Source organism: Lynx canadensis, chromosome B4 (genome assembly GCF_007474595.2).
Source record: "Lynx canadensis isolate LIC74 chromosome B4, mLynCan4.pri.v2, whole genome shotgun sequence".
Classification (NCBI taxonomy): domain Eukaryota; kingdom Metazoa; phylum Chordata; class Mammalia; order Carnivora; family Felidae; genus Lynx; species Lynx canadensis.
The window spans coordinates 134,330,015-134,356,684 of record NC_044309.1 but is presented as its reverse complement, the minus strand read 5'-3'; the positions used below and the strand labels follow the sequence as shown (position 1 = coordinate 134,356,684).

Here is a 26,670-nt window from a genome sequence, read left to right as displayed (position 1 = left end):
TTTTTAAAACATTTGTTGTAATGTTTATTTTTTTGAGAGATAGACAGAGTCAAGCGGGGGAGGGGCAGAGAGAGGGAGACACAGAATCGGAAGCAGGCTCCAGGCTCTGAGCTGTCAGCACAGAGACCTGAGGAGGGGTTCGAACTCAACGAACCGTGAGGTCATGACCCGAGCCGAAGTCGGGCGCTTAACTGACTGAGCCACTCAGGCGCTCCAAGCCTGGCATTTCTAAGAGGTGAGCGCTGGGGGAGCACCTTTGGGTGGTGGGAGCGGCCTGGGGCTGGATTCTGCCCTTTGACAGATGCCAAGCTCCACGGGGTCTCCTCCTTGGCTCATTCTCCCACACAGAACTGCTGTCCAGGAACCCCAGCCCCAAGAGTGCGGCAGCCTCTCTCTTGTTTCCCAAAGTCAGCTGAAACTATGTGGCTCCTCCGTGGGCCTTTTCTCTTGGGCCCCTTTGGCACAGTGCTTATTCTGTAGGGCTGGCATGCTTCCGGGCTCCCCCTAGTATCTGGGACTGATACTCACCACCTCTAGCCAGAAGTGCCAACCTAGCTACCTCGGACCAAACCCCAGTGGGGGGCTCAGAGTCTGACCCTCCGGGCCATAGCTCATCCCTACCTTCATGGAGGGAAACCCAACTCCTGCTGAGTGTGCAGACCGTGCTTCGCTTTTAGCTGTGCACACCCTGGCCCTCCTCTCTCCCGGGGCGGCCATGCCTTGGGATCCAACAGTGACGGCAGCGCCCCCTACCAAGGCACGGTAGGAAGTCTCTCGAGGGCCAGGCAGGCCTCTGTGATGCACTGTGGAAACATTGCACGGGTACCACCAGAACATGCAATGCAACTACAATGCACCACAGCTGCCCGCTAGGAGGCGGGCACCTGGCCTCGGAGGTGCCCAGGCCTGGTCAGTCGGCTCGGGGTGCGTGTGCGCGCGGCTCGGGGCCCCTTCTAAGGCTGGCCTGCAGTGGTCTGCGGGACTTGTGCAAGCTGCCCGGAGCAGATGCAGAGCCCTGACCGGCTCTGGTTCACCTGGGGCTGGCAGAGCTGAGGACCAGCAGGACCCGGGACTCGGGGAACCCAGCAAAGGCACAGGTGGAAACATGCTCGCCCTGAGGACTCCAAAGGGGCCTAACTGGGCCAAGAGGCTATGTCTGGGGAAAGGCACCGCTTGCCTGGTTTGTCTTTGGGACGGCCCCACAGGCCGGGCAAGCTCAAGGTGGGCAGGGGTGTTCCTACCCGCCACAGCTGAGTACCTCCCCCTAGGGGCCAGATCAGCCCCCACTCACATGATTGAGGGTGAGGTCGCAGGTGGCCCCGCTAACATTGAGGCTGCTCCACAGGTGGCCACTGGCCCTCTCACAGTGGCAGAAGGAGCTTTGCTGCCCATCCGCCTTCCCGGAGAGTGAAGTGTGCATGGCTCTGCAGGTGTGGAAGACGGCCTTCACCAGGGGGCTCCTGGACAGTGAGAGGGAGGTGAGAGGCAAGAGGTCAGTGAGTGTCCCTCGGGCGGCATGAGGAAGAGCCTGAGCCGGTGACACATGGGTCTGTCCACTCACGTGCGGCCACAATGGCTCCAGATCTGAGATGCCGGGGCCCTGAATGAGGGCGGGCTCCCCACCCCTACAGCCTCCTTCATTGTTGAGTGTTGACAGAGCCCCAGGCCTGACGATGCAGCAGTGGGCAACCCAAGTCCCTGCCTGCAGGTGCTCACTTTCGAGTGCGGGAGTCAGATAATAAATGCACTGAACACTGAACATGTAATGCCAGGCGGAGCAAGCGCCATGAAGGGAAGCTAAGCAGAGGAAGAAGGTGGCATCTTATAAGGGATGGTGGTCAAGGATGTCCTTGCTGGAAAAGTAACATTTGGGCAGAGATCTGAAGGAATAGGGGAGTGAGTCGTGTGGCATTCTGGGAGGGTTCCAGACAGAGGTGCGACATGTGCAAAGGCCTGGAGTCTCTGATGCGTGGGAGAACATCCAGGGGCCAGAGGCTGGAGGGAAGAAACCAGGGGCAGCACAGGGAGGGCAGCTGCAGGCCATTCACGGCTGAACAAGGCCCTTCTCAGCCTAGCCATGGCCCCCCCGTCCCGCATCCACCTCGGACTCTGCTCCAGGATGCAGGCATCGGCAGACCAGCTCTTCTTCCTTTCCCCCTTCTGTGCCTCTGCTGACGTGGGTGCACAGGAGTGTCCTGTCTCACCAACTTGTCTCCTGAGACTTATTCCACTTGCTGTGTTCCTGGGGCTGCCTTCTCCTGTCCTGCCCTCTATAAGCCTCCTCAGGCTACCCACTGGGTCAGGCCCTCTGTACTCACCTCTGCTCCCCTCAACACCAACCTGTGGTTATGGGCCTCCCTCCCTCTGGCCCAGAACCCCTCCCAGTGAAGAGTTGCACTGGCTGCTTCACAGAAGCCACTACTGGTCTGGCAAAGGCAATGGCACGAGCTGCCCGCAGGAGAGAGCACCTCTGCAGGTCGGGCCACTATCTATCTGCTTATGGCCGCAACTTGCTCTCTTGTCTACTGCTGCCTCTCAGAGCCCAGGACACAGCTGGGCACCAAGGGGGCCCTCAGTTAAGTATCTACTAAATAAACAATGGAATCATGGAAGGGGTGCAGGAGACCCAGGAACGGGGCATGTGGCCGAGAGTCAGGGATCAGAGACCCAGCTCAACCACCAGGATCACCACTAAGGAGCCACCTAAAACAGTCATTCAAACAATTTGTGCCTCAGTTTCCTCATCTGTAAAGTGGCCATAATCCTACTTGCTGCCACCTGAGATGACATAAAGTATGGACTCCATTATTTGTGCCTGCTCTCTGAGGGGCCATTCCCCCAGAAGCTGGGTATTAAGCTCTCCAGAAAAAAGTAGCTTCTTTTCACAGAGCAGATCGGGGAGAGACTGGGGAGGCTGGGGTGGGGGAGGGTTCGTTCCCACAGCATCATTATTCCCAAAGAGCAAAGGGTCCTCAGACTGACTGAATTCAGGGGAAGGAATGTCAGCTGAGGGTCTTAGCTGATTCCAGGGCTCTGCTGCTCACAAATGAGGGGACTAGGGACAATCTACCTGCCATGTCCTCAGGCACACTGGCTGGGAGAATGTAAGGTGGGTGCTCACTGGTCAGGGTACTCAAAACTGGGTTACTTAAATGAAATTGGGGTGTGTGACCTACCTTAGGGAACCTGCCTAGACCTACTTTTCTCAGCTCTTTCCTGTTCTCCTGGTTGAGAGTCTGCGTGACAGGAAATGTTCCGGCCTTGGGTCTGAGGACAGGAACTTTCTGTCTTGGAGCATTGTACAATTTCTCTGGGGTTGCAGAAGATGTCAGGGGCACTCAGATCCAGTCAGAAACAGACAGGGGGTTGCACGTTACTATGGGACAAATGCCCAGAGGCAGGCGTTGGGTCCCCAAAGAGGAATGTCAAAAGCTCTCTGGTTATGCCTCGTGCTAAAGCCTTTTAGTGAAGGGCTGATTGGGGCAGAGGGGGTGGGTGTTGACAGGAAGCTGAAAGGAAAGGGGGTACAATGCTGGCACGCGAGAGACGGGCCCTCACAAGCCCTGTGCTGGCCGTGAGCCATCACCACGCTGCCTGGCTGCACCATGAGCTTCTGAAGATGCCAGGAGCCACACTGCTCTCCATCCCCACTAGCCTGTGGCTCCATGAGAATGGGGGACGAGGCCCCGGAAGTAGCGCTGGCAGCTGCTAGGACAACGCACGCAGATGGGCTTGCTTGCCATCGGTTTCTCCGTGCTGCCCTCTTCCTCCCTCTGGCTTCACCTCTCCATCTATTATGTCGTCCCCAAGCTGCGCAACCTTTCACCCCAATGGCCACTCTGCTGACGCACAGAAGTGAGCCTGGCACACCTGGGATTCCCCTGGAGAGAAGCCAGTGAGTGGCCAAGGAGGCTTACGCACTCTGTCATTTCCAGGGCCTTGGGGACACGCTCTGCTTCAGTAAAGTGAGCGCGCACAGCTGCGTCATCTCCCTGGAGCCAGCCGATGGCCATAGTGATGGCAGACGTCCACCACCGACAGATGACATCTGGACCTGGAATGGAACAGCACCAAATGTTACTCCAGCACCTACACACCTACGGAGCTCAGCCTGGCTGCCTGCACCTAGTTCCCATGTGCACGTGCCATCTTTACCTTCTGGCGATGGGCCAGGGGCCTTTGCGTGGCCCTGTCATAGAGATGCTGGTGGGAGTGCGAGCCAGTACATCCTTTTGGAAAGTACTGGCAATCTGTATCAAGAGCCTTAAAGATGCCCACTCCTATTACTCTAGTAACTCTAGTAATCCCGTTTGGGGCAGTCTATCACCAAAAAAAAATGGCCTAGAGAAAAAAAGTACAGCAAAGACGTTCACTGTCATGTAATTTTTAAGGTAAGTGCTGGAAACGTCATGAATCTCTAATGAAGTCACAAGGAGTGGAGTTTCTCAAGTGTTTCCAGTAAGAGGCTGTGGTTAGAATCTTCAGCGTTTTCTTCTCAGAGGCTCAGCTTTCTCAGCTGTAGAATTACGGTGCTAGTGATCTCGCGATGCCAGGGGTGGCGGGGCAGGAAGTGGAAGCGTAAGATAAAAGGCGGAAGAGCCTGTGCTTTTCTAAAGACAGGCTGCAGGGTCAGGGGTCACGATGGGGTGGCTGCTTTTCTGGAATCCTTCCCTCCCTGGCGAGAGTGGCCAGAAGAGAGCCTGAAGGCCCCCCTCTCCCAGCAGCCTCAGAAACAGCTGCTGTGCTATCATCCTGATGGCCATCTAGGGACAGAAGCAAAGAATGTCAGTCAGCGGGCTGCACTGGCTCACCCAACGGGCAGCCGCTGAGCAGTAAAGATACCCGGATGAAAAGTCTCTTCAGCAGAGACTGTCAGACCCAAAAGCAGCCTCAGGGCCACCGTACATCAACAAGTGAGCTCCTGGTGTCCGGACCACTTGTTGCCCAGTCTGGGTGTTTGGGAAAGTTCCAAGGAAAGATATTCACTGCTCATCGTCCCACTTCTAGGAGAATCTTTATTTCTTGTCCCCAGAATGCCACCCAGCAGGGGGTAACTGTGCGTTGGAGCCACGTGGGCCCATAGATACACACCTCAGATCCAGAGAAGATTCTCAAGTGAACACTCACAACTGACCTGGACCCGCTGGGGCAAAAGGGCTGTGAAACTGAATTAAGCAACACGAGGCCTGAAGAGCCACCCTGCAAAGTGCTTACCAAGGGCTGACTTGAGCACAGAATTGCTGGAGAAGGGTGGTGTCACAATCCCCACAGAGTCCACAAAAGAATTAAGTAATTTCAGGTACTCCAGAGCATTAGAGAACTCACTAGAAAGAAAATAAACAGTTCCATGGTACGTCAGAATGTACAGAAGGACCACGCTCATGCCTGGCTTCGGCGCTCCAGTTCCAAGACCCAATGGCTATATTGGCCTCTGCTCCCCCTGACCCCAATCACACCAGGCACACCCTAAACCCTATCCCCACCACTGACACCATTCACGGTCTCCACAGGCTTTCATTCTTCACACGTCTGGGCTGTTCCAGATGCTCCTCCCCTCAAGGCCTAGTTCAAATGTCATCTCCTCCCACAAGTTCGCTGATCTCACCGGCAGAGCTGCCCTCCCTTCCCCGCTAAGATGCACTCCAGTCAGAACCTGGGCCTTGTAGGAGAGTGACTCTGGCACCTGTCTGCCCCTCAGCTCTTACTCTGAGGAAGAAAGACTGCTTAATAGCTCTGTAAGAATAAGAAATTGCTTGGCACGCTGCATAAAGGTCTGAGTCCCCCAGATGTCTGCCCTCTGCTCAGCCCTCCACATTCCATTCCTATGCCCTCAACAGGCCACCCCCCCTCCCCACTGCCAAAAGCAAAGCAACCTGATCACATCTCTGATCTGCTCCGAGAACTGCCTCTGCTTGGTGAAGGGATGGGGGAAAGGAGAAAGAGGGGGGAAGTGGCACACCCGGTATGGGAGGAAAGGGCACAGAGGTCAGGTCAAGGGACTCTTGTGAGGCTGCCGGGTTTGAGAAATACCCTGGAATCATTCGATTTCCCTACAGACCCTACACTAGGGATTGTTTGCTTCCAGGAACGTGGGCCTCCAGTTGCCCCCAAGCTTCCTGGGCAGTTGCCTGAGGCAGGGGCCCATTCTGGGGACATTACCAGCTCTCTTCTTCCTGTTCTCCCGCCTTCTTCTTGGCCTGAGGCTTCACCAACGACTCAACAGCTCGTTCCAGCAGGTTCTTGCAGAAGGCCTGGTGGACCTGGGCAATGGGGTCAGCTGAAGAAGAGGGGAGAGGCCTGAAAGGTTAGATGGTCTCATCATGAGCCCATCTTTGTCTTTGCAGAGAAAACAGAGGGTACTGAGAGGACCCCGAGAAACAGCTATCCACTCTGAATGGGGATCGAACCCCCTTCTCAACCAAAGCCCACAACCACCTTGTTAGATAGTTGGAAGGTGGGGGGAGGCATGTGCGAGGGGTGCTGGGTCTCCTGGCACAGTATTCAGTACTTTCCTTCAAGGTTGGGGCTGCAAGCCTTATCAGAAAACAGAAAATGGGCAGGAGGACGGCCAGCTGAGAACAAAGTGGTGGCCGCTGCCCTGACATGACACAGAAGCCCTGCTCCTGTTTTCCAGACCTCTGCGGCCAGCAACGGTCTGGCTGCGCTGATGAAACAAGTGGCCTTGCAAAGCTCGCCACGGCTGTCACAGCCAAGTCACCACTGGCAGGCCCAAAGTGGGGTGGCACCAGCCCCTCCCTCCCCTCACACGTACAGACACGGGGGCCTCCATCCGACCAGGACAGGGAGGCAGGACACTTCTGAGCACGTTCTGGGCAGTCAGGCCTAGAAACAGAGTCTGCACGAGGCGAGAAAGCCAGTGGAAGTCTGTGCTATAGACCAAACAGACCGTGAGGATGGGGTTGAGACTTAAGATTGCTTTTACTCTTATCCTCCCTTTTTGGTGTCGTGCACCGAAACTTCTTATATCACACAACACAGTTGTTTTTTAAAAAAGGATAGCAGAAGCTCCCACACACGCCGTACCTGCAGAACACGCCGCACTCTCCCGAGGCCCCCACTTTCGAGAGAGGGGAAAGCACACAGAAAGCAGAAAGCCTACCGCTCGAGTCTGAGCACTGGGCGAGTCGCCTCCAATCACTGTCAAACACCAGGGACAGCAAGCCAGCCTCTCCTCTGATGCCTGGAGCCCTGTCCCTGCCACCACTCTAAGCACTTGCTGACCGCCTGTCGCCTATTGTTCTCTAACTGCTCCATGTCTGCTTTCCAGTGGGACCAGGAGGCCGGGGCCAGTGAGCAGCAGCCCCACACATCTTTTGTCTCCAAAGCACCCAGAACAAGGGCAAGAACGGCGTGACTGATGTGAGGACCACAGGATCTGAATGTCAGAGAGAGGCGCTGCTCACCAGGCTTGGGACCTCCCTGAGCTTTGGGGAAAACAAGACTGAGACCACCTGTGTCCCCCATGCGTATGGAGCACAGTCCCCCTGAAGTACTGGTGCCTCTCATGGCTCTCCCAATACCCGGTGGCTGCAAAGGTGTTCTCACCTGGGTTCCTCTGGGCACAGTACAGACTCTCCTTGGCAGCCGACTTCACCGACCAGCTCCGCTCCATGAAAAACTTCTGGCCCAGGGGGTGGCAGAGCCAGCGCAGTGAGTCAGGGACAGCGCTGCGCTCGGGGCCACACAGGCTCTGGGCTCTGCTGAGGAAGTAGCTCTGTGGAAGGACACGGGCCAGGGGTAACACTGGGATGGCGGAACGCTGGCTGTGGCCACCATGGGGCCATCAAAAAGCGCCACCGCGGTGGAGGCAGGCTGGGGAAAGGAGGTCAACAGGAGGGCTGGGACGCTCACAGACCTGGAAGTAAATGCCACTACTGTAACTAGGGCAAGTGGCTCTGGTGGAGCCGTCTGGACTTGGTGACCAGGTCCAACCTCCAGCAGGAGGGTTGGACAGGGCTTCGGGGCTCCTGTGGGGCCCCCGCCGCACCCTGCCCTGCTGGGTCTGCCTAATCCTCCTGGAAGCTCCCTCTGGCCCTGCTGGCATTCAACCTGCAGAGGCAGGGAGGGGGTGCTTCATCGAGGAGGGGTCTCGGAGGCCTCCCGGCTGCACGCCCACCCTCAGCCCTGTGAGCACCTGTGTCCAAGCCAGGCGGCCCCTGGGATCCTGGGACTTTTCTTATTGGTCATTTTAATTACTTTTGTGATATTTTTAGACAAAACCATGTTCTGCTCTAATTTTTCATCTCTTTTACCTTTGAGTATGAAGAGTATATACAGTAAAGGCACACAGCAAGTGACTAGTAACTGTTAGTTACACCATCATCACACTGGAAAGCACGAGAGTGAAGGAGTAGCCCTGAGGCTTGTCCCAGGACCCATGCAGGCATGCATGCCTATGGATGATGCCTCTCGCCCCAGAGTTGGCCTGTCAAGGGCTTTATCGAGCCCCCTAAAGAGACCTGCACCCCAGCCCTAGATGAGCCCTTGATGTGAACACCAGCTGGTGAGGAAGGATGAAGAAAGACTTTGAAAGCCGCTTTGCTGGGCAATTCGAAGCCAGTGCCCGTCTCCCCAGCCCCTCCTCTGCCGCAGGGGAGCATCACTCTAGGTCCCCAGGAATCAGAGTTGCAGGCATTAGGCTGTCTACCCATGTTTTCAGAAGTTCTATCACTTATCGAGTGAGGATATTTTTATTCCAAAACCCATGATTTCCAACCCACAAAACCACTCAGTGCAGGCTAATCTGAATGAGGAGCTGAGCAGAGAAGGATAGCGGGGAGGGAGAAGCATAAGACCCAGAGCTCAGGGAACCTGGACGAGGGGCTGCTGGGACAGGCTCGCAGATGTAAACCTTCATACTTCCGCCCTTGCCTCCACAATGAGGGCAGCGCCTCCTTGTCCAGTTCAGTCTGATGGTTCTGACCTTTACTGGGCTCTAAGTAGCCATCAGCTAATATAACGGCTTCAGAAGACTTGAATGCCAGGGTCAGAAATAGCATCACCAAAGTGCCACTCAGGAACATAGACTGAGATGACAGACTCTCTTGGGGGGGGGGGGCGTGGATCTGGCGATTGCTGTCTGAATCTGAGAGAGAATGACCTGGTCAAGCTGCTCTACAGATATACTTGAAGACTATCACAGCACTTAATTCACTGAAGTCTCCAGTCACGGAGCCAGCAGCACTACTGGCCTTTCCTCCTCTTTGCTGGCCGCCATATTTGAGACAGGATACTGGAGAACACACGAAGAGGCACCCCTATGACCTTCTCCTGACTCTCAACAAAGCACTTGCTGAATCTGAGCTTGTAACTGCAGTGGAGGAGCCTGAATGGGACAGAGGCTGGGGGTGGGGTGGCGGCAGTCCCAGCGCCTCTTAAGTCAAAGAACCTTCTAACAGTTGCCTGCTAAGCAAGGGAGCACGAGAGCTGCTCCAGGGGAAACGGAAAACAACTGTTCCCTGAGAAGGGCCCAAACGTCAGCAAAAGAAGCAGAAACAAAGCTTGGCCAGGTTGTTTTGCAAGAGGAACCCAGAGAAGCCATTTAGAAAATCATTAAGTTAAAATACATTTTTAGGTTTGATTCTTTTTTGAAAAATTTTTTAAAATGTTTATTTACTTTTGAGAGCAAGAGAGTGCGCATGTGTGAGAGCGGGTGCATAAGTGGGGGGCGGGGCAGAGAAAGAGGGAAACACAGAACTAGAAGCAGGCTCCAGGCTCTGAGCTGTCAGCACGGAGCCCGAAGTGGGGCCCAAACTCACACTGAGATCATGACCTGAGCCGAAGTCGGATGCTTAACCGACTGAGCCACCCAGGTGTCCCTAAGCTTAATTCTTGAGAAAAACCTTAGTTGTAAGAAATTTCACTATGAGTGTGTGTGTAAGCTGGAATTTGGTGATTTGAATTAATAAGAAATATAAATCCTGGGATACAGTCTCCACAGCATAATTTCCAGAAGGAAAACTAAAAAAGTAACTTCCGTTGCTCTTCAATTTTCTTGGCATTATCACCTTATGATAATTTCCCTAAATTTTACAGACACCAGAATCTACCCAAGCTGCGGGTGTGAGCCCCCTCCCCTCTAAGTCATCTGCTAACTGCCAAACTGAGCAGCTGTGGCTGGAGACTCAGAACTGCTTAGATCCCAAGAGCCACCCTGTACCACCCAGCCAGTCCCGATTCCACAGTCCTCCCACACCGGGCTTCCCCTATGGTTCTCAAACTGTGTGCCAAGGCACTCTGAAAGCAACATCCTGAACTTGGGAGGGGCGCCACCGGATATTTTACAGGGGATATTTTCTGAGGTAAATAAATACAGCCATGCTCAACACAAGTCAGACACCAGGTTAACTAGTAAATGGGGGTAGTTGGAAGTCTCAGTGGGAGACTGCACGACCTTCCTTTGGATGATATCACACCTTTAAGAAGCTGGGTTTTTAGAGGCTGTTGTAATAAAAAGCAAGTGCTGCATGAAAATCACTGTGGAACAGGAGACGAAATTGGTGGTGTTACTCTGATTTCAAAGTTTGAGAAGGTATGTGGTACCCAACAGACACATGTACCCCAGTAGTAAGTAACCATGGTTATCAAGAAAAAAAATATTATTTCCTTGGGGCGCCTGGGTGGCTCAGTCGGTTGAGCGTCCGGCTTCGCCTCAGGTCATGATCTCTCAGTCTGTGAGTTTGAGCCCCGCGTCCGGCTCTGTGCTGACAGCTCGGAGCCTGGAGCCTGCTTTGGATTCTGTGTCCCCCCCCTCTCTCTGCCCTCCCCCACTCGTGCTCTCTCTCTGTCTCAGAAATAAATAAAACATTAAAAAAAATATTATTTCTTCTTTCAATTTTGTGTATATTTTTTAATGGCTACTAAATTGTTAAGAGATAAATATGTATCAAGATATCAAGATGTCTGTACCTAATGAATTAAATGGAACTGTTAGGTATTTCTGGGGCGCCTAGGTGGCTAAGTGTCAGACTCTTGATTTCCGCTCAGGTCATGATCTCATGGTTCATGGGTTTGAGCCCCATGTCGGGCTCTGCACTGAGTGTAGAACCTGTTTGGGATTCTCTCTCCCTCTCTCTCTGCCCCTCCCCAACTTGTGCACGCTCTCTCAAAATAAATAAACATTAAAAAAATTAAACAGAATCGTTAGGTATTTCCTTTAGCCCAGGGAACCATGAAAAAATTACTGAGACACAAAGGGTGCCATGAACTGAGAAAGATTGCAAACCTCTGGTCTAAATCATTTTCACGGAGGCCAGCCCTCCACCTGCCTTCAAAGTCTGACTCATTTGCTAGCTAAATATATTTGGCTGAATTCAAAGCTTCTTCTTCCTCTTTAGGAGAGTACTATCTGGGTCTCCTAATCTGTCCCCTCCCAAGAGAAGCAAACAGATGAAAGGGGCAGTTACCTTCCTAGGAATCAGTTCCTCTCCTCTGCCCACCTTACTGAAAATGCAAATTTGGCAATACATCAAGTGTTCCAGATATTTTTGGACTTTGAGTGAGTGTCACCATCTCTAGAGATTTAACCTCAAGAGACACTTCTACAAGTGGGTGAAGAGAGTGTGTGACGACTCTCTCTGCAGCACCAGAACCGCAAATCCTGGAAACAACCCCAGGGCCCGACAGCAAACGTGCCGAGGTACCAAGTCCCCCGGCGGAATAAGGAGGCAACAAAGAAAGGGGCCCAAGACTTACCATTTGGTTGAAAAAAGCAAGTGGTAAACCAGGGTTTCTGGTATGATCACACTAAGTAGATTATAATGCATAAATATTAGTACATGCAAGAAGAAAATTCTGAGGAAGTACACATCACATTGTTCACTGCTTGTCAGGCATACCAAATCTTTTTGAGGATGGGGCCTCATGGGCAGGGGGGGTTTTAAGGGAAACACTTTCCTGATCCTCAGCTGCCACACATACACCTTCCTCAAATGGGCTGAGTCCCTCTGAAGGGTAGCTGCGTCTTGGCAATAAGGACAATCAAAACCCCAGAGGGACTTCTGGGATGACAGGATGATCCTAAAATTTATAGGGGGAGGTAACACTAGTCACTAAAGCTAGAGGGCTGACACATCCAGGCATCAGGACATATTAGAAGACTCGACCATTAGGGGTGTGTGGTGTTGTGCAATGAACAGATCAGAGCATCCAGAGGCAGACTCGTTATATACGGACACTTGATTTATGAAAAAAGTACCACTTGGTGCAGAGCAGAACGGACAGTCACTTTAATAAGAGTCTGGGGCAGGGAGACATTCAAGTGGAAAAAAAAAAGTAGCTCTTGCATGCCCACCTCCATCTCATACAAAAAATCAACTCCTGGTAGATATGGACTTGGATGTGGAAAAAAAAAGTCCGGTGTCTCGCAGACAACAGAGGAAGGTGTCTTCACAAGTGAGATAGGGCAGAGATTCACTGAACAGGACACAACGTGTATGTAACGGAAAAGACTAATCATCTGATTTGACAAATATTCAGAACTTGTGCTCATCAGTTGACGCCATTTAGAGAGAGACTAGGCAAGCCCCAGAGGGAGAGAGATCCATACAAAGCACACATCCAACAAAGGTTTGGAGCCAGAACAAAGAACTCCTTGAATCAATAAAAAGACCAGCATCCCAAATAAATAGGTAGGACTCTTCTGTGGTTTTCACAAAAGAGAAGATCCAAACGGCCAATGAAAAGGTGGCCAATGAAAAGGTGCTCGACATCACTAATCCCCTGGGAGTTACAAGTGAAAACTATCAGGCACCACCAGAAGGGCCAGAGATGACACTATCCTCTGTTCGGTGGGGATGTGGAGCTGGAACTTTCTTTCATACACTGCTGGCGGAGTGGCAACTGGTACGTCTGCTTTGGAAAACCGTTGGGCAGCGTCTACCAAAGCTGAACATCCACGTAACCGCTGACCTAGCAACACCAGCCCTAGAAATGCAATCTCACGCTCACCAAAAGATGAATGTTCACCGCGGCACTATTCCCAATAACCAAGGACAGGAAACAACTCAGCAGTCCATCTATAAGTCTAGTCATAGAATGGAATACTATAAAGCAATGAGAATAGACCATCCATAACTATATGCAACAACACATATCAATCTCACACATGACACTGAGCAAAAGCACATACTGTAGGACTCCCCTCATGCAAAGTTCCAAGGCAAAACATGAGAAGTGATCAGGATGGTGATCGCTCTGGCTGGAGAGCTTAGGGGTAGGGGTAGTTAGCTAACTGCAAGGGGGCCTAAGGGACACTTCTGGGGTCCTGGTCACGTTCTGTTCTTGATCTGTCTGCTGGTTTTATGAGTGCATTCACTCTGTGCAGTCACTGAACTGTGCACTTATGCTTTACGTACTTTTCCACATGCATGTTATACTTTAACAAAAAGTTTATAAAAGGGCGCCTGGGTGGCTCAGTTGGTTAAGCATTCGACTCTTGATTTTGGCTCAGGCCGTGATCTCACAGTGTGTGAGATCAAGCCTCAAGCTGGGCTCTGTGCTGACAGTGCGGGGCCTGCTTGGGATTCCCTCCCTCTCTCTCTCTCTCTCTCTCTCTCTCTCTCCCCCTCTCTCTCTGCCCCTCCCCTGCTCATACACTCTCTCTCAAAAACAAATAAGTAAACTTTAATAAAAGTTTATAGAAATAACAAATGAAGAGGCAGATTAAACTATGGTGACTGAATCCAGAATAATGGTTATCTTTGTAGGGGGGCAGTGTGAGTGAAAGCCTGCAAAAACTTCTGGGCATGATGGGAAGTCCTACTTCTTTTTTTTTTTTTTTTTGAGAGACAGAGAGAGAGAGAGAGAGAGAGAGATCACACAAGCATGAGCGGGGGAGGGGCACAGAGGGAGGGAGAGAGAGAATCCCAAGCAGGCTCCATGCTGTCAGTGCAGAGTCTGATGCAGGGCTCAATCTCAGAAGCTGTGAGATCATGACCTGAGCTGAAAACAAGAGTCAGCACTTAACTGACTGAGCCACCCAGGCACCCTCTTCTTCTATTTTTTCAAAGATTTTATTTTTAAGTACTCTCTACACTCAGCATGGGGCTTGAACTCACAACCCTGAGATCAAGAGTCACATGTTCCACCAACTGAGCCAGTTGGGCGCCCCAGAAGTCCTACTTCTTGGCTCTGGGCAGTTGTTACAAGCTGTAAATTAAAATGTGCATATTTTTCTGTATGTGCATTGTATTTTGATAAAATTAAGGTCTTCAAAACACCTTTGGGGGGGGCACGAAGTTACAAGTGTGATAACATGCCTATGTTATCAGACATTAGGACAAACAAATGGAATAGGGAAACAGCCTGGCTGATGCCTCCTGCTCTTAGCCTAGATTGGCCTTGCCCGGAAATGCCACCTTGACTTCTCTGAAGACTGGGTTAAGAGCCCAGTGTGTTCTCTGGGCAGCCAAATAAGCCTTGCACTCACCTACTGTCCTTAAGGCCTGTTCCTTGTCTGAATTCCCTGCCAGACTGTGTGCTCCCTGAGGACAGGGCAAATGTCTTGCTCACTGCTGCATTTCCACTGCAGAGGATGCCTGGCCTAGAGCAGGGACTCAGTAACGTTTGCTGAACGAACATGTTATCTAGGGTCACTGAGACAAGATTGAGACACAGAAAGTACACTGGGCTTTCCCATGCTCTCTGTCACCTAGACTGTGGTGACACACTTCAGGAAACATCAGTGTCACCACAGGGCACATTCCTATTCATCAGCTCATCAGTGTCATTACTGAGATATGCCAACAAACGGAGATGTGATCATTCTGTTCTGAACACGGCTGATGTATTCAGCAGCCTACTCAAAGAGAGCACCGAATAAAACATGCCTGTTTCTGCTGGAGTAAGAAAGCCTGAGGTCAGCAGATGCTGTGAACTAGTTGATAACAAGGACTGTGAATTAGCCAACTGTGAATTCCCAAGGCTGGCCCCATGCCGGGCACAACGGAGGCGCCTGATAACAGCAATTCCTGCCCTGGGTCTGACCTGAGTTCCTTGAAGACGTGCACGGTTTCCCGTTTCTGGACTCACAGTGCTATGATTAAGGTATGTAATCACTACCTTTCTTTGTGAATAAAAACACCAGGAGACACAACCAGAAAATTTCAAAAATCTTTATGACCACAACGGGGCGCCTGGGTGGCTCAGTCAGTTAAGCATCTGACTCTTGACTTTGGCTCAGGTCATGATCTCATGGTTTGTGGGTTTGAGCCCCATGTTAGGCTGTGCACTGACAGCGCACAGACTGCTTGGGATTCTCTCCCTCTACGCCACCCCGCTCTTGCGCCTTCTCTCTCAAAAATAAACTTAAAAAAAAATTTTTTTTATGACCACTTGAAGAGCAGAAGTCATATATTTAACCCCTTGAATCCAGGTCACTCTGTATCACTGAGTCCATCTTACTTCAGGTGCCAAAATGTCCCACTTATGCTTATAAGAGCCATAAGGGTTTGGGGTTTTTTTTTTTTCTTTTTTTTTTGGCAGGGGGGTCTGTTTTGTTCAGTGCCATAAATATTTGTGAAATAGCCTAGTGGATGAATACCTACTCCTCTAGATAATCAGCACCCAAAGGCAGACCCACATCCGTTTTTGCATCTTAGCTCCTGGCTGGGGAAGGGCGCTTAGTGCAAGTCTGCAGAGGGGACCTGCAGGGTACTCACCGCCAGGAAGCCCAGCTTGCCCCCACAGCGGGTCTTGAGCCCCATGGCAGCAGTCAGATGGATCTCAACCAACATGCTCGGCGGGACTTTTTCTTCTGCACACTCAGCCAGGTTCACGGCGCACAAAGCCATGTGCACATCTGAACAGGCAGATCCTGCAGGAAGCTTCCCTGTGGCAGGCAGACACAGACACTGATGTTAACACATTCCTCCAAACCAAGGTTTTCTCTAGTGCAGTCAGAGTGAGAGCAGAAGGACTGAAGACAGTACTTGGACTCTGTCATCAGATGGTCCTGGATGGGATGCTAGGCTCTGCGACTCAGTAGCTCCTTTCTACCTCATAGGTTCCTTTCTACCTCATAGGCTGTTGGGGACAAGAGAAAATGCATGTTAAGTACCCGGCACATGGCACATGGGACGTATAAATGGGAGCCACTATGACTGCAGGCTGTTGTACGGGACCCGGAGATGTGCACTGCAACATTTTCCAAACAGTGCCAACAGCACAACCATGTTCTGCTAACACACCCTATGCCTCCAAATGTTGGAGGAGGTGATAAAAATTAGAAAATAAAACAAGAAAACAAAATTGCCGTTAATTTATTTTCATTTTAAAAGAATCTACAGTATATAAGCACGCATCTTTTTGAGGGAGAAGTAACATAAAACAGCCAGGACAGCCAGACACATCACGGGTTAGTAGGTGGAAGGCTAGGAGAAGCTTACTACACTTCCCATATGAGGGTCGCACAGCTCACATGGTGTGACCTTGAAGTCACGGGCCAAAGTGTCCTTGCATAGGCACGGGGGCTCATCAAGGCTGCGAGGCTTTCATGCTGTTTCTTGCTTTGGTCTGCACTACAGGGCTGGGAGGTGGCTAGGGCGAGCAGTCCCCTCGTTTTGCTAAGGGAGGCTCAGCTTCAGGGGTGGCCCCATGTCAAAGGCCAAGCCAGGCCTCCTGGCCTCATCAGCCCCACGTTCTTCCCACGGGGCCACCCTGCCTGCCCCGTCTTTTTATCAGCCCTTACACTTTGTTCTGCACAGGCATGGGGTGTTGGTCTCCCTCAAGAGGCACAATCTGGCTTTCTCTTTTCAGGGGAGGGAGGATGGAAGCAATGTGGGGACCATACTTTAGTCACCTGCCCTCTCAGTGCCTTGTATAAAGCCAGGTGCACAGAGCATTCAGCAAATGTGGAGGGAATGAGTGATGGGAACTATCCCAGCTGGTATAGTTCCAGCCCCCAGGTGGGGCTCCTCCCTGGGAATGTCCTTCTGCCTGGAAGGCACATCCCCTTCCACACAGCTGGCGTCCTCTAGGCATCCTGCCATGCAAAGCCAAGACTTTTCAGAAAGCTTCCTGAAACCCTCCTCAACAAGTACCCCCTCCCTCCCGCCTCCCGACTGAAGCCCCATCCTCTGCTACCACTACCACACTAAACTGTCATTCACTTGCTGACCAGCCTGCCTATCCTTAGAGCAGGAGTTTGTTGAAAGAAATAAATGATATTCCATTGAATCTAAGATGACATCAATTTTAAGTTTACTACTAATTTTAGGTACCCTAAGGAAAACACAGTGCCAGTTCACCCATTCCATATCTCTGTGATTCCATATCACTGTGTAAATAAGGGACACAACCCAAGGGTAGAGATGTTAATGGGAAAAAATGTGCATCTTAAACTGATGAGCTGCAGTAACGAGCTATCTTTACAGCCATGAGTGTGGGTGGAAGGCCTGTCTAACCATTCGAGAAGAGTAGTGTAAAAAGGGCTTCAACTGGGACCAAAAACTGGCAAACCAAGCCAGGGTGGAGATGGCACGGGGCACCTTAAGGCCGGCCGGCAGTGGCAGCCGCACCCCCCGCCTCACCTGTGATGTGCAGCTGGTGCAGCCTGTGATAGGCCAGGGCTGCGTCCCGGGCGCTGGCCTTAGCTTCGTCCTCGAAGCCTGCTGCAGTGGCTGGGGTGGCCCGCCGGCGCTGGAAGACCTTCTTGAGCAGCCAACGCACCAGGCGCAACTTCTGCAGGCTGTAGCGAATCACATTCCAGGAGAGGCTGCAGGCCAGGTCCAGGCGGGAGGTGGGCAGCGCCCGGCCCAACACTGATAGGCAGGTCTGTAGATTGGCCGCGGCAGCCGCAAAATCCCCCTAGAAAGCAGCAAGAGGTATGATGTTCGCTGGCCTTGCTGTGGCCTTTTTATTTTGCTTTACCAAAAATTTTTACCCTCCCTTCACTCCCTAGATTATCAGAGTAAAAAAATCACTAGGAACCTTATCCCCCAGAAAGAATGATTGCTGACATTTTCATATGTTTTCTCCCGGCTTTTTTTTACTAAATTGGGATTGTACTGTGGTCTATCTATGATCAAATACTATTCACAAATTCCCGTAGTAGTTTTATACATAAGATGATAAAATGGATTTAGATGATCTTTTAGGCTTTTACGTTCTCAAAGTGTGGTTCCTGGAGACAAGTAGCGTCAGCCCCTGGGATCTTGTTAGAAATGCAAATTCTTGGTCCTCCAGCCCCACCCTCCCCCACCTATAGAAACTGCTTCTCTCTGAGAACCACGGCTTTAGACAAACACATGGCAAAACTACTGTAACCAAGGATCTGGATGAACTACTCTTTGACAGCCTGAGAGGTTCTAATGGAGAATCTATGGCTCTGTATTGGAAGACCTCTTTCTGTCTGTTTCTCTCATCAATGGGAAACAGAACGAAGCCATCCTCTCCTTTCCCGTGTCCTGCGGTGAGTACGACACCCGTATTTCCTCCCTGCACCATTATGGGAAGTGGATCGGGACAAAGGGAGCACCCTCTCCCAGCTGATGCACAGCTTCTAACACACTCTGGTGTGTTAGAACACACCTGCCTCCTCGTCCCTTCTCACCCCCAGGGCCCTCTCACGGCACTTCAAGTAACACCGCTCAGACAGAGGATCCCACAGCTCCAGCGCTCCCGACCCTGGAGTCAATGCCACATCATTTCCATTCCACTTTACGGCTCAAATATTTCCCAAGTCAGTCTTTCCTTTCCATTCCAGGTCCTTGCCACCTCTCGACAGGTCTATTCCAGGAGCCGCGACCCTGCCTCTGTGTATTCGGTGCCCCCTCCTCCCAACCCCACACTTCACACAGCTGCCAGAATGACATTCATTAAACACAGACCTGAACCTGCCTTTAAGACACACATCTTGAAATGCTTTTTTTCTGGGAATAGTCCCGCTTCAAGGGATAGGCCCCCAACAACCACATCTACATTCCAGTACCCACAGCCCTGGGCATGGCTGACAGCTCCAGGCTGGTCAATCAGATTCTCTCTTGTGGGCACTGCAGCCCGCAGGAGGGGAGGGTGGCCTGTAGTGTACTGCAGCCAAGGACTGTTCTGCTTCTGGTGCCTCTGACATGTGACGTTTAACTCTTCCTTTGATGCTGTGTGTTGCCCCAGAATCCTCCCCATAAATTTTCCTTTGTTGATTTCTATTTTTTTTTTTTACTTAAAAAAAATTTTTTTCTTTTAATGTTTACTTATTTTGACAAAGACAGAGTGGAAGTGGGGGAGGTGCAGAGAGAGAGGGAGACACAGAATCCAAAGCAGGCTCTAGGCTCTGAGCTGTCAGCACAGAGCCCAACATGGGGCTCGAACTCTTGAACCATGAGACCATGACCTGAGCTGAAGTTGGACGCTTAACTGACTGAGCCACCCAGGCGCCCCTGTTGATTTCTATTTTTTTTTTAATTTCTATTTAAAAAAAAAAATTTTTTTTTAACGTTTATTTATTTTTGAGACAGAGAGAGACAGAGCGTGAATAGGGGAGGGGCAGAGAGAAGAGAGACACAGAATCTGAAACAGGCTCCAGGCTCTGAGCTGTCAACACAGAGCCCGACGCGGGGCTCGAACTCACGGACCGCGAGATCATGACCTGAGCCAAAGTTGGACACTTAACCGACTGAGCCACCCAGGCGCCCCTATTTTTTTTTTTTAAATGTTTGTTTACTTTTGAGAGAGAGAGAGAGAGAGAAAAACAGCTCAAGTGGGGGAGGGGCAGAGAGAGAGGGAGACACAGAATCTGAAGCAGGCTCCAGGCTCCAGGCAGTCAGCAGAGAGCCGGATGTGGGGCTTGAACCAACGAACTGTGAGATCATGACCTGAGCTGAAGTTTGATGCTTAACTGACCGAGCCACCCAGGCGCCCCTCTTTGTTGATTTCAAAAGAAAACATTCAGCTAATTTTCCTGCTCAAAAACCTTCCTGGTTCTCCTTGGGAAAAAATCCCCAAATCAGTTACTAGTCAAAGACCTCTCCAATTTGGGCCCTAGATACACTTCCAGCCTTAGCCCTCACCTGTCCCAGACATATCCTATAACTCCAGACATACTGACCCACCTGCTGATCCCCAAATATCCCATCTATTCAAGACTTCTCCACCTGGAAGGTCCTCCCTCCCTGACCACTCTCTGCTCAGGTCCCAGATTCCCTCGGCCAGAATTTGTCCTTCCTGCCCCAACCCCTGCAGCACTTTCTTCTTCCTCTGTCACAGCACAGACTGCAGATCCTCCCATGTTCGCGGAATCACTGACACATAGGTGTCCTCTCACCTGCTGCCCTGTGACTGTCAGGGGCAGGGTCCCGTCCTGCTCTTGCCACCCCCAAGCACCTATGACAGGACTTTATACACTGGCTACTCAGTGTAAGTCACTGAGTTATCAGCTGAGCCTGGGGGAGGAAGGGGAGAGGTGGATGGCAGGACTCACCCTGGCGAGGTCCAGGTCTGCCTGCTTTCGGTGCCTCCAGAAGGTGACCGAGGAGCGTGAATGTGGCCGGATCACTGGCTCCCCGTGGACCAGCAGCTTCACAAAGACGCTCAGGACAATCACACCATTCACCAGCCATAAGAGGATCGTTGGCATCATCCAGTCAAACCAGCCCCCAGAGCCTAAAGAGGAACATCTCAGCTGAGCCAGGAGGAAAGGCCTCCCAGAGCAGCCGTAGGGGACCGCAGGGCACCTCGTGACCCCCAGCATTTGACAGGTAAGAGCCTTCTACCTCACTTTCAGAAGAAGTGTGGATGACAAGATTGCTTCATTTAGTAACAATGTCTAAATGCTTTAGGTAGGGATCACTATCAGCAAATCTGGGACAGTTCTGTAGCCTAAACAGGAACCCTGTAGCCCTTGTCATTATCGAGCTGGGTGCCACAAAAGTCTGTGTTAGTCAAGGTGGGGTCGGACCACTGGTTTCATGACTCAGGCAAAAATATCACATCTCCCTTCAAATAGGTATACCCCCATTTCCCTTATCCCTGCCCCCATGACAACAGCAGTGTGGGTTCCTGATTTGTTCTGTTCTTACTGAACTTGGGCTTGCCCTGCTACTTCCAAAAAGTGGCTTATGCCACTCCCTACCAGGCCTGCGACAAAAGCCCTTCGGGACCCCGTGAACGAGCAGAGCATTTTGCACACGCAGGGCCCATCTCCTGCCACAGCAGCCCACCCATGCTTTGGTGGCCCGAAGGGCCCTCTACCTACCTGACTCAAGGGACAGTATGCTGCGGCCGGAGCCAGAGTACGGGTGCTGGTCAGAGCTGGGGGCCCCTCTCCACCGCAGCAGGGCAGTCAGGGGGTTAAAGGAGAGGCACAGGAAGGTGAGGACACACAGCAGAATTCGAGAGCGGTCCACCATGCCCAGGGCTACAGGAGGAGAGTCCGGCTCATCTTTGACCTTCAAGACAGGGGAGAGAGATTGGAATGAACATCACATGGGTTTTTGCAGCATTTTACTAACATTTATATATGTACTGGAGTCAGACTGGGAGATTTAAGTTTAAGACCACCAAATCAGACAGGAATAGAGCCAGGAGGCAACTAAGAAGTCCACAGCTCTCCCACTGCTTCTCAAACCCTGGCACGCTCGCCCTCTTGCCACCCGAGACAAGGACATGTTCTGAAGACCAAAGGTAGAGGAGTCCTACTTATAAAACAGAGCTCTGTCACAGAAGAGAACATTATGCATGATTTTGTTTCTGTAGAATTCCACAACGGACAAACTCATCGGAAGTGGCAGAAAGCAGATCAGTAGCCGTCTGAGGCTGGAGGGGGTTGTGTGAACTACCCGCCATGGTATATGAAGGGGCTTTGTGGGTGATGGAAATATCTTGATTACAGTGATAGTTACATAAGCGTCTATACTTGTTAAAACTCAACAAACTGCATGCAGGTGTGTTTTACTGTGTGTAAATTAAACATCAGCACAGTTGATTAAAGGTATCCAACTTCAGTATGGATCTACTTGCGGGAGTCTGCCTGTTGTAAAAGCATCATGTTGCTTTTCTTCCCTCCCCATTTCACAGAGGGACAACTGGAGGCAGAGGCCTGCCTGCCCGGGGAGCCTTCCTCTGAGGGAGGAAGCCTAGAGCCAGATCTCCCTGGATCCCAGAGTGCACATACTACACCACTCCTTTTCGATATTTGAAAGCCATCTGAAAATGTCCTCTGAGGACAGATACCTAGCTAATTCAACGTATCTACCATACGGTCTCTTGTTATCACACAGAATCACATTTATGAAATATTTCAAAACTAGAGCTCCGTCAGTAAAATTAAGTACGTGTTACTATAACAGTTTGATCAAAAACTTAGGCTACGAGGGAAGTTTGTGCTTTCGAAGTCAGAAATTGCCAATGGTCTCCGCAGGTTCCCCAGGCTAGATCATTAGGCTCGAGCCTCTTTTGGCTAATTCCATTAAACAATTGCCAGGGGCTTTCTTTGACAATTAAAGGCCCTGGGTTGGAATGTTTTTTGTTAGATTGCAAATTGTAATCATTTCCAGAAGAGGACCCAGAGGCAGCCTTGCCCTAAACCAACTGAACAACCTCAAAAAGTGGTCTTGCCAGGCCCATTATGGGCGAAGGATGTAATGAGGCGCCTCCGGCAACTCCTCGTGCTGGCGTGACAGCTGCTGTGTGTTCCCGTTCTGAATCTGGCCCTTAATCCTCTCAGATGGGCTCTTTCAGCAAGGACCAGTTAAGACCAGACGACATTGAACCAGTTAAGCAGATTCTGTGGGGGTGGGGGAGACAGGAGGACCTGACTAATTTCATTGAATTCCTAGTCTTCTCCAGCCCCGGTCCTCTGAACACTTGGCCTGGCCCTTGCTGGCAGCTTCTTCCACAATTAACTCAGGAGAGATGGGGAAGATCCAAGGATCAGGGGATTTCAGAAGCTCATACCTTTGCATCATCCAACAGAGGGCTTCCTGGCTCAGAGTCGATGGAATAGGGGGAGAAGCCAGCCTGCGACCCTGAGTCAGAGGCCGGAGGGGACATCAGAAGGACATTCTGATTAAAGTCATCGATCTTCAGCTCCACATCATTGTCCACCAGGCTGCCTAGGTCGATGCCCTTCAGGAGCTCTGCAAAGAAAACCACATCTGGCAAATGGTCTGTTTCTACAGAGCCCCGCCTGGGCCAGGGCTGGGCTGGGTGAGGGGCACATGGTCCTTGCTCTTGTTTCACCTCTGAAGGCACCCTGTACACATCAGTGGGTCCTCCCCAGTGCCCAGCACAGGACTTCTACAACCGGAAGTGAGCTTACTCACTGTTTTTCTGATTTGCCAGCTTCAGCACCATGTTCTCCTGGCGCAGTTTATGATTAACCTGCTGCAGGTATTTGATGTAGTCAATGGCCTTCCTCAGGACGCCAGACTTGTGCATCTGGGAAGGAAGATGGGTGAAAAGACAGTGGCATCGCTGCAGGCTGCAGAGCGAGAGGGGAGAGACCCAGAGCTCATGGGGTGAAGGCGTGGCTCCAGGTTCAGATGCTGCCTCACTCACTGGTTAGCTGTGCAACCCAGGACAAGTTACCCAACATCTGTGAACCTCATTTTCCTCGTCCTTAAAATGAGGATAATGATAATATATGAATCACCGGCTTGTAGTGAGGGTAAAATGAGATAATACATGTAAAGAGAGTAGCCCCTGGTCTGGTGCATAGTGACACTCGATAAATAAAAATTAGCTAGTACTCCCACTTCTTATAGTAATCTTAGAACCAAAACAAAACTTTATTATTTTAATTTTTTAAAATTAAAAAATTAAATTTAAAGAGAGAGACAGAGAGAAAGTACGAGCAGGGGAGGGGCAGAGAGAGGAGGAGTCACAGAATCTGAAGCAGGCTCTAGGCTCTGAGCTGTCAGCATAGAGCCTGACGAGGGGCCGGAACTCACAAACTGTGAGACGATGACCTGCCGAAGTCGGATGCTTAACCGACTGAGCCACCCAGGCGCCGGGAACCAAAAGACGTTAAAGAAAACAAACGACAAAAGACCAGAGCATTGCTGGATAGCTACCTTAAGTAAAGTTATATTAGTACATTTCAGATCTATAGGCTACAAGGAATATAAAATTTTGTTTCAAAACAGAGATGAGGAAGCAAAAAAATAAATAACAAGAAAAATAATTTAAAAAATAGAGATGAAGATAAACAGATAACAGGGAAAAACAAAAAACCACCTGCACGACAGAAGACACATTCACTGAAACACCAGAAATAATGAAAAATCTATTTCCTCTATTTGCTATTAAAGACCCAATCTCCATTTTGTCTCCTCCCTCAAAGGTACAGTATTGCTAACCACCCCTGAACACAATTAAACATATGGTGGCAACGCCACCAGCCGACTCCACGGTACACACAGTCCTACATCTGCCTGCTGGTGAGCAGGGGGCAGTCCTCTGCCTGGGCTACAGGGACCCATGATCACTGCAAAGCAGTCTCAAAGGTCTAGGCAGGTCACTGCCTTTCCAATCCCCAACAGTTCCCTTATGTTGGTTAATATTTTATAATCTTGAAAAAACCCCAAGATGCTTTAATTAATAAGAAAGCACCTCTAAACCATCCTAATGTTCACTCACTGGATCTGGGTCTTCCAAAATTCCCGCAGTAAAGACCAGTGGAGGGCAAATTGTGGGACATGAAATACCATTTTGCTTGGCACCTACCTTGGCATCCGTCCCCATGACCAGGTCTTTCAACTCGATGATTTTGTCATTGATAGAGGAGCGATACCGCTTCTCAATGATGTTGTGAGTCGTCCGCCTTTCTCCTTCTTTGGGGGGCTCCAACTGCTTGACTCCCCCCGGTACCTGCTTAATGGGCACTTTCTCTTGCCCCATCATCACAGGCATTGTGGTCAAAATAGTCCCATTGCTGCCCACCAGAGTCTAGAACAAGCACAGACACGGGGCAGAGTTACCCCGTGGTCAGTCTGAGTAAAGCAACTTCACAGCACAAACTGCTGGCCTTGGCCATGTGGCATTGCCTGGTCTGACCCCTCTCCTCAATTAAGTCAGGCCCCAGGAAGCTGCAGGAGCCATGGTACCTTACTTACTAGGCCCCTTTCAGAACCACTGTCAACAAACCACACCACAATAGGATTAACATGGATAAATAGGTTTCAACCTTTGATCTAGGGGTACCTGAAACAAGTCATGATTTCTGCCTTGCGGGCAAACCATTAACCACCTCTGAACTCGCATATAAGGAAAACTTACTCTTGGTGTGGGGTACATCTTTTCCTTTCATATGACAGTGCAGTCACTTGCTGCATTTCCTAATATAATTTGGCCACCAAAATGCACAAGGGCAGAACTGACAGAGCCATCCTATTAGATAAGCAGGCCAACTGTAGAGGCCTTCCTCCTTCCCCCTCAGCTCTGCTTTCCTCTGTTTCTATTTTTACTAATTTTAGTTTTATCTTCTTCACTAAACGACCTCAATATCCAAACGGCCAATGAACAAATAAGAAGCCACTCAACTTCACCACTCATTAAGAAATAATTCACACATAATAAAAAACACACATTTTAAGTGTGTGACGGAGTTTTATGTTGGGATACGACGTGTAACTAAGATAATCCAGACCAAGACACAGACCATTTCTATCCCCTTAGAAAGTTCTCTTGTGCCTCTTTTCAGTTTCGCCTGTCCCTTCTCCCTCTTGCAGTCACTGCTCTGACCTCTATCGCCACAGCTTAGTTTTCCCTCTTCTTGAATTTCATATAAATGGAATCATCAGCATGAATTCTTTTGTGACAGGCATCTTTTTGCTCAACACACTGTTTCTGAGGTTCAGCAGCTGTATGTATCAATAGCTCTTTCTGGACATGTGGGCTGTTTCCAGTTCTTGGCTTCTATGAATAAAACTTACTTCCAAATTCTGATCACCTTTGACTCTATTGGACTCTCCTGCCGCAAGATGCTGAAAATAGCTGTGGCCCTACAACCCAAGGATGGGTGCCTTCCATGTCCCTCACCTTGGAGCCCCTCCCTGCCTGGTGGGCCTGGGGGTCCTTCAGAAGCCAAAACGCCATCAGCAGGACCTAAGAGTCCTCCATACTGATGGCCCTGTATAGAGGTGCTGCCCAGGAACCGGGAGTTAAAAAAGACTAAAAGGGGGTATATTTGCAATGTGACACATTCCATGGAGCTTCTGCACCTGCCCACCCTGTGTAGAGGCTTTGTTAACATCTCTGAGGCCTAATGCCTCCAAGAAAGGAGGAGGAGAGGGGAGAAGGGAGGACAGGGAGGAAGGCAACTCTTACTGGTACTTGAAGGGCAGCTGTCTGGATGGGGGTGGTGAGGGCGGTGAGGGCTGGGTTCTGGACTGCGGCCATGACAGGGCTGCCATCTGTCTTTAGTGTGGTCAAAACAAGGGAATCTGTCTTGATGATCTGAGGCTGTACCAGGACCTGGATGGAGAATGAAGAAAAGGAAAAGGAAGGCAGTATTATTTTTCTATTTTGCCTTACTTTCTTACTACACAGAGACTCCCTCCGGGAAAGAATGAAAAAATAACATGTTCCTAAAACTGAGAACACAACTTGATTACTGGGTTGAGACGGAGAAAGAGTATAGCTAAAGAGGGTCCTGGGTTTTAAGGGTGAAAGGCTTCGAAGACGGCAGTGCCAGCACCTGGCAGGGGCAGAGTGGGG

General features: G+C 50.7%; 1 protein-coding gene across 1 annotated transcript in view; it reads right to left on the bottom strand.

Moving 5' to 3' along the window:
- Positions 1 to 26,670, bottom strand: part of SREBF2 (sterol regulatory element binding transcription factor 2) — a 58,194-nt gene that overhangs the window by 4,999 nt on the left and 26,525 nt on the right. Inside the window, 13 exon segments of the mRNA XM_030320791.1 lie at positions 1,292 to 1,460; positions 3,922 to 4,054; positions 5,215 to 5,324; positions 6,160 to 6,277; positions 7,567 to 7,735; positions 15,681 to 15,850; positions 17,550 to 17,826; positions 20,435 to 20,616; positions 21,209 to 21,401; positions 22,909 to 23,090; positions 23,277 to 23,391; positions 24,679 to 24,900; positions 26,281 to 26,427. Coding sequence (XP_030176651.1) covers positions 1,292 to 1,460; positions 3,922 to 4,054; positions 5,215 to 5,324; positions 6,160 to 6,277; positions 7,567 to 7,735; positions 15,681 to 15,850; positions 17,550 to 17,826; positions 20,435 to 20,616; positions 21,209 to 21,401; positions 22,909 to 23,090; positions 23,277 to 23,391; positions 24,679 to 24,900; positions 26,281 to 26,427 — 2,187 coding nt within the window.